The following is a 7,843-nucleotide window of genomic DNA, read 5'->3' on the forward strand; positions in this document are numbered from 1 at the left end:
TTTTACTATCAATTTCACAATCTAATCACTATTAAAAAACAACCTCATTGGTCCTCTCCACCTACTTCGACCAAAAACATGTCTTTCACACCAACATCATTAACAGGAAGCTTAATATCATGATTTAATCATTTTACTATCAAAAAATTAATAATTTAATTATTTTGTCAACTTAAAAAATTCATAATTTAATTATTTTGTCATCTCCTTTAGTATTGTCATATTGATCTTTCAATATATTTTAGTCATTATATGCAAAGAGTTAATGTCATCATTGATGAAATATTTAGGGTTAGATATTTATTTATTTATTTTTTGAGCAAAGATATTATTTTTTTTTATAATAAAAATGGTTTCATGTAGGAAATGCACATCTCTCTGGTTCATTTTGAGTAAAAATACAACAAAGACAAAATGGATCTACCTCACCGTCCATCTCAATCTCGCCGTCCACCCAACTCACCGTCGTCACAACCAATCTTCCCCGACGAAATCCTCACCGAAATACTTTCACACCTCCCCGTAAAATCTCTCATACAAATCAGATCCGTTAGTAAATTCTTCAACTCCCTCATTTCCGATCCCATCTTCATCAAAATGCAACTTCACCGATCTGCAGAAAACCCTCACCTCACACTCGTCTCCGGTAAATCCGTAGCAGAATTTCGTCTCGTAACTGTTCCATTAACTCAGTTAGTCGAGAATCCTCTCATCACATTTCCAGATAACCCTCCTTCTTTTACTTCATCGGTCATGGATCAGTGTTGGTTAGTTGGTTCTTGCAATGGATTACTTTGTTTTGCTCATTATTCTGCTCTCGATCATAGTTATCGAGATACCTGGCTCCGGGTTTATAATCCGGCCACAAAGATATTATCTAAAAGATTAGGCTATTTTCAAGATTATTGTAAGGATTGTCGTTATTTCTTTTCTAGGTATACATTTGGTTATGATAATTTAACTCGTACTTATAAAGTGGTGGCGTTACGTTTGATTGGTGACGGTACAACTATTTTGAGAACCGAGGTGAAAGTTTTCAGGTTAGGTGATAATGTTTGGAGATGTATTGAAGGTTTTGATGTTGCTCCTCTTCGGTTAACTCTTCCGAGTGAGAATCACGGTGTTTATTTGAATGGTACTCTTTATTGGTTGGCACTTCACAATTGTTTTAATGCTGTAAGGTTTTATGATAGCAGTGGAATTACTATTGATCAATTTGTGATTATTTCGCTTGATTTGAGTACTGAGACACACACACAGTTGCTTCCTCCTCGGGGTTTCAATGAAGTGCCTCACGTTGAGCCAACTATATGTGTTTTGTTGAAGTGTCTTTGTTTTTGTCATGATTTTAAGCAAACTCATTTTGTTATATGGAAAATGGAAGAACTCGGAGTTGAAGAGTCTTGGACTCAGTTGCTTAAAGTTAGTTATCAGAATCTTCAACCCATAGTGTCATGGTTGCCGTTGCACCTTTCTCAGAATAGTAATGCATTGTTATTAGCAAACAAGCAAAATTGTCAAGCCATTATCTATAATTTGAAAGATAATATAGTAGAGAGAACTACCAATAAAGGATGGTGGATCTTTTGCAAGGATTATGTTGAAAGCTTGGTTTCAATTTCTTGAAAGTAAGTTCCTATTTGACGAATTACTTGTTTGAAATTGAATTTATGTTAATCCTGTATGCTGTGTAATATATTGTGTGATCATTTTGTTATGATGGTAGGGAGAGATAAGTTTATGTCTTTATGAGCAATGGCACACATCATCAGACTTGGATAGACTCATTATATTTGTAGATATATATTGGTAGATGAGAAAAGGAAAAACCAAAACTATTTTATTTGTTTGAACTTGTATTAAATACATCTACTTTGAAAATTCTAGGTAGTATGTTGAATTGAATATTCTTTCGTTCCAATTTGACATCCACACTGATGTGGCCATGCGGGATGCAAGTTTATTTTATTTATGAGAAATGCTGAACAGCGCCGACATTGGTTAAGGAATAAAAAATAGAAATGCTATGTTGGAAAGTGGTGAAAAGTGATGAATTCAATTTTTCGGAAGTTTAAAAGTTGTAAATTCCAATGCAAACCTACTACTTTTGGCATCCTTAATAAGTGCCCTAAGGGCACTTGCTAGCATGACCCTTTTACTTGATAATGATATTTTTTCAGAAGCTAATTTTTAGTAACACAACCTCGTGCCACCTGAGGTACAAACTTGTATTCATGGCATCATGATTGAAGCTAATTGTGTCTTTTAACAGAAGTACAGGGCTGCACTTTTGAGAACTATGCATTCATTTTTTCCTTGGCGTATTTGTTATTTTATTTTATTTTTCTTTCTGTTTTCATATTTCACTCTCCTGTTTAACCCGGGGTGTTTTGAATTATAGAACCATCTGGTGTTATTGATGGAACATGGCAGCATGCCAGGAACATGGCGGAATGCTAGGAAGAAAAAGAATGGGGATTGTTGGAACTATATGAACCTCATGACGTCTCTTAAGGTTTCTTTTAAAACATTTATAGCAACTTTCTGTGAAAATGATAGATATGTAAATGCGGGTTGAAATCTCCAACTCTATATATATGTAATTTAAGTACACATTTTGAAGAACAAGATCCAATTCAAACATCGTTGTAGTTTTACAAGTTCCAATTAATGATACATAATCTATGTTTGGATATTCTTGTCTTTTTTTTCTATTTTAATTGGAATTCATGATAGATAATCTATTTTTTCTTTCTCATTAAAACAATCACTTGATTGCCCAATCATAGTGTAGGTGCTGAAGTGTCAACTTCCAAGTAAGCACAAAAGTTCATTTTAGCAAGTATCTAGCATGTGTTACGTTATCAATTAGTTTTAAGTTATTCTTGTTATAATAAATAATAATAAGTAACACTCTTTCACGGGCTAGAACATCTGCCTAGTTTATTTTTATCTTTGTTATATATTGCTAAAAAATTCAAGTTTTAGCTACAATTAGCTTTGTCTGAATGTCGACGTTCAGTGTTATATCATATATCCCAATATTGTTAATCCCATATGATGGTTCATGGTAGCAAGCTTAAAATCAGCCATTAACCCAAAACATGATGTAAAAATATGGTGGATGGATGGTGTTCTAACTTTAACTACAAGGATATTACTGTATAGCTTATCTATGAAAGGTTTCACTGACAGAATATTTTCTGCCTGGGAAGGATAATTTTACCATCATTGTTTCTATCACTTTTTGTCTTTTAGTGCCTACTAGAAATCAAGAAGTGCAGAGAGGAAGATGAATTTGTATTCTTTGAAAACGATAGAATGATTTCTTTGATTGAAACTGATTATACCAGAGAGAAGGCATAACTGCATAACTAGCATGTTCCCCAATTAATGGGAAATTTTTGGAGTTTTTCAAGTGAATTTTTTAGTTTTATTTTTTCCAAATGCATGATAGTGGTGTCTCACCTCAATGTTAGTTCACATGTCTTCATATTTCTTCTTGAGCTCCTTATTCGTCTGTCTTTTCTAATTACGTAATGCTTTTATTATGCTCATGTTCCTCTTTTGCCCTTCTGATATTTGTTTCAGTTATTCTGTTACCAGGGCACTAGCTGTAACTGTAAGAACCGTATATTCTGACCTCTACTGGATCCCATGGTCTAGGAACCTTGTTAAGAATGTCCTAAGTTGCAATATACTATAGTTATTTGTTTAGATGATCATCTGTAATTATGCGACAAGGCTTGTTTTATTTTTACATTGCTTATTAGAGCCTCCTTTGTTTATGTGTTTTGCATGAGAAGCTCTGATTAGCTTGGCTCTCCAATTAAACTTACTTCATTTCATAAATGTGCCTGTGAGTGCAGACTAATAATTTTTACTCCCTCCGTCGCAAAATATAAGCAAAAAAATCTCATATTCTTTGTCTCAATATATAAGCAAAAAAGACAAACTTTTATGCTATTATTATGTTTTTTCAAACAAATCATCTTTTCCAATGTAAAATTAAATGCAAATTGCATTCAATTTGTTCTCCTTTTTATTTTCTCCATAATTTTTAACCAATGAGAATTATTTTTACATCTTTCCATGAAACTTATTCCAAGTAGAACACAAAAAATTATACTTCAAATCACTAAGTGTTAGTTTTCTTAATAAGTGTGAATTAGTGTTTTTTGCTTATAAATTAGGACGGAGGGAGTAGTTGTTTAGATATTGTGGGGAAGAATTAGTTTTTTTCACAGGTTTAGGACTTGGCCTTGTTCCCCTGTTTGTATATTTTTCCGCTCCCTTATCTAGTTGTTTAGACACTGTGTGGATGGATTAGTTTTATTTTTTTTAAAGGTTTAGGACTTGGCCTGTGCCCCTGTCCATATACTTCTTTTGCTTATTGATGTTTTAATTATTGTATGGTATGAGGGATGCACGAACACAATGATTGTTTAGGAGCCCTATGAATGGTATTCATGTATGAATTGGTTCTAGGACTAGCATGATACAGATCTTACAAGTCTGGTCCATAACACATAATAATTCACCAACATTTTTTTTTATATTCTAATAGCTCATTTTGACTTCTTTTCTTTCAATAAATTTCACATGTCCTTTCTGTTTTTGAAAATCCGATTATTCATTTTATTCACGACATAATGCTCAATTGAGTTTGCAGAAAAGGTTGTTCTTGAGGCACGCTACACACTTTTCATTTTGAGTCACATTGTCTTGCCCAGTGGGTAATTCCTTTCAAGGCATGCTTTGCATTGTCTATTGTCATTTACTGTCACTTATGTGTTGAAGGTTATACGGAAGTTTGTATTCAACACGGTGCCATTAATCTGTTCAATGTTCATTAATATCTTTATGCTGTCTATTCTTTTTTATTTTTTGTGTGAAAACTTATGATGTCTAATTTGAACTAATAAGATGTCCAATGAAGTAGGATGAGTTAAAATTTGTCTAACCTTCTCACATGTGGAATCATCAAAAGTTTGTCACTTTTGATTTCTAAGTGGTACAGAAGGAAAAAATTTATATTTAGACTAACTGGTTAATTCAAGAAGTGCTAATTAATTTCGTCTCCTTTTAATTTTAGTATGTCTATTTTTTTTTAATGTATACCATTATTATGTCATAGTTAAATGTGCTTTATGTTCTCATATTGGTAGGGACATTGAAAATCTGTCATTAAATACATATAACATCTCTCATGTCATGTGTACCATGTACCATCAGCAAAAGATTTGTGTGAAGTTGTTAAATGGGATCACTGTCTTGAAGGTTATCATTTTTTTTTTATTCTTTGATAAATAAATGATAAAGTTCTTATGCTAGTATATTAGTTGTTATGTCTCTTAACTCGACTCCTTCAACCCTTAGCTCAAACCAGTAAGCTAAGAGATCACTTGTGATATAGTGTAGAGAATCATGACCTTAGAGAGAAAATGGGAATAGTGGCACACACTTCTGGTTTTAATGATTCAGAATTTCAAGCTTTCATATGCAGGGATGGTAGGAGGAAAGAGGCTTACCGTAGCTACAGTTGCTTCAGTTATAGTTTTCCTTTTGTAGAGTAAAAGGCATTTATTGAAATCATTTGTAGAAACTTACTGGTTATAATGATTATGTGTATGTTTGGTATCACAGTGGCCGTAAATCGTAATTTTGAAAAACCTACCGTGATACTGAACATGGACTATTTATTACAACTCTACTCTTTTGAACTTCTTCATAAGCAACCTATGTGCAATTTTGTAGGCAACTAAGAATTTTTAAATGTGGCAGAAGTCTGGTGTTGATTTTGTTGGTTCCCTGTGACTTCTTAAACCTTAATTGCCACTTTCATTTTGTTTATTTTCATAATATCATTCATCTTGTATATTTGAGCTGTATGGTGATAGATCACTCGATGATGCTCTTGATACGATATCACTCTAAAGTTTATACTATTAGGTAGGTATTAATTCCTCTAGAAATATTACGAAATATGTATCAACTTGTTAATATTTTCTCCTTCGCCGGGGTTTGAACTCGGGTCCTTTAACTCCTCTGACTCCTTTAAGGTAGGTGGTAACAATAGTAAGTTGTTCACTTTGATACCGAATTTTGTTGAGTGTGATATCCAATATCCAATCATTTAATGTATAGTCATTTTTTATAGTATTTAATTTAATTATTTTGAAGTGAATTTATTTTTTTGAATTATTATGCCTTAGGCTTAGAGTTTTATTAGCTCTTTTGTACCTTATTTCTAAGTTCAATGTTATTGAGGTCTTTGGATTTGATTATCTCAACTGATAACCTGGACAACTATGTAAATATCATGTGTCATTGAACCTGCAGCTACCTTTGTTTGTTAATAAAACAAGTTTAGCCGTGGAAATTTCTAAAGTTCAAGGACTTGACATGATATTTTCAATGTTGTTTTTAAATTCAGTTATAAAAGAATATGTGCACTTCTTAATTTTTTTTTTTAAGCTCATGTCTTCTATTTAATTTCCCCCACCTTACAAGACCAACCAGTGAATTTTAAGTTATTTTCCCAGCTATCATAGGGTGCAATACTTATTATATCCATCGTGTTTACACCAAAGGCTGTAGCGGCATGTTTAAATGGCAAATTGTTTGCTGGCCGCCATAATATGTCATCTGCAATTGATAACAGTGGATTCAATTATAGTCCAAGGATAGTTCCATCTCCTACCATGTAGATAATTTTCTTTGGCAACAGACAACAATGTGAATCTTTCATGATATGTAAGTCGATTGTCTGTAATTAAACACAACCATGGTACTGTAATTATTGCATGAATCTGTCTTTCTTAATTGTTTACCATGTATAGTCTTCACATTTATCTTTGGTTAAGAATATATGTGGAGAGATGGTATAAAAAAACTGTATCTTACAAGAAAATATGTAACAATGCCTCTTTACTGGCATTTTGCTGGGAGTAAGTAGCTTCTCATAATCAATGGGCTTGCCTTTTGAGGGATAGACCATTCAAATATAATGGCCACTATACTCTAAGATCAACTATCTCGGATGTATTGAATGTAGCAGATTGGTAATCGACAGAGCATTATTTTCTTGATTGATAAATGGTTGTCTAAAACTTTGGTTGATTATTGAGTATTCCTCAGCATATGCATCATTGTTTAAAGGCTGAAGTCTCTAGTTTTATTGGTAATGGTAGTTGGAAAATTCCCATCAACTTGCTGCAAAGGTAAAAGGTTGTAGGAAGGATTGTGTGTGAACTCATTTGATTTAATTCTCTACTTCAACTACGGCTATAAGCTTGAATTTAATGTATGATAATTTATGTTAATCACTTGGTGCTAAACAAATAAACATCTAATTTTTCAATAACCAACCATGTTTTTTTTCTTTTCTGAGAGGATAACTAACCATGTCTTAAGAGGGAGTCTTGGAATTTACTGAAATGAAATGTGGCTTAGGGTTAACAAATTAAGCGGCTTATAGTATAGGAGCTTATTATATAAGTATTTATACATAAGGTATTTTTATACAAAAGATTAAACGGAGTCAAATTATTTTCATATAAGCTAAAAGATTAAACGTAAGCTCTCTTGAACAGTCTCATAACAAGTGCTTATGTCAATAGATGATAAATTTAAATAAATCAATCCAAACCTGTACTAAGAGATACATATCTAAGTAATGGAATCAGTCTTTTTCATATGCAAATGCAAGTTGTGGACCTGACACTATATTGCAGAGATTTATTGCATCATGTTTCCTTGTTTTGTATTAACTATGTTCAAAATTCAATGTCATGATAAGGTAAAGTAATTTTGGTCAGGGCCTTAATTTGGGTGACATCTC

The 7,843-nt window shown here is 32.7% G+C and overlaps 1 protein-coding gene across 1 annotated transcript; it reads left to right on the forward strand.

Annotated features, from left to right (window-relative positions):
- Nucleotides 1–365: 365 nt before the first annotated feature.
- LOC11419501 (F-box/kelch-repeat protein At3g23880) lies at nucleotides 366–2,695 on the forward strand. The gene is made up of 2 exons (XM_003628712.4): nucleotides 366–1,628; nucleotides 2,402–2,695. The coding sequence occupies exon 1, from the start codon at nucleotides 415–417 to the stop codon at nucleotides 1,624–1,626; it is 1,212 nt and encodes a 403-aa protein (XP_003628760.2). The 5' UTR covers nucleotides 366–414; the 3' UTR covers nucleotides 1,627–1,628; nucleotides 2,402–2,695.
- The last annotated feature ends 5,148 nt before the right edge of the window (nucleotides 2,696–7,843 follow it).

Source organism: Medicago truncatula, chromosome 8 (assembly GCF_003473485.1).
Source record: "Medicago truncatula cultivar Jemalong A17 chromosome 8, MtrunA17r5.0-ANR, whole genome shotgun sequence".
In the NCBI taxonomy this organism is placed as follows: domain Eukaryota; kingdom Viridiplantae; phylum Streptophyta; class Magnoliopsida; order Fabales; family Fabaceae; genus Medicago; species Medicago truncatula.

Bases quoted from the DNA above. Each gene is read 5' to 3' on its own strand.
- LOC11419501 (XM_003628712.4), top strand. From the start codon at position 415: ATGGATCTACCTCACCGTCCATCTCAATCTCGCCGTCCACCCAACTCA.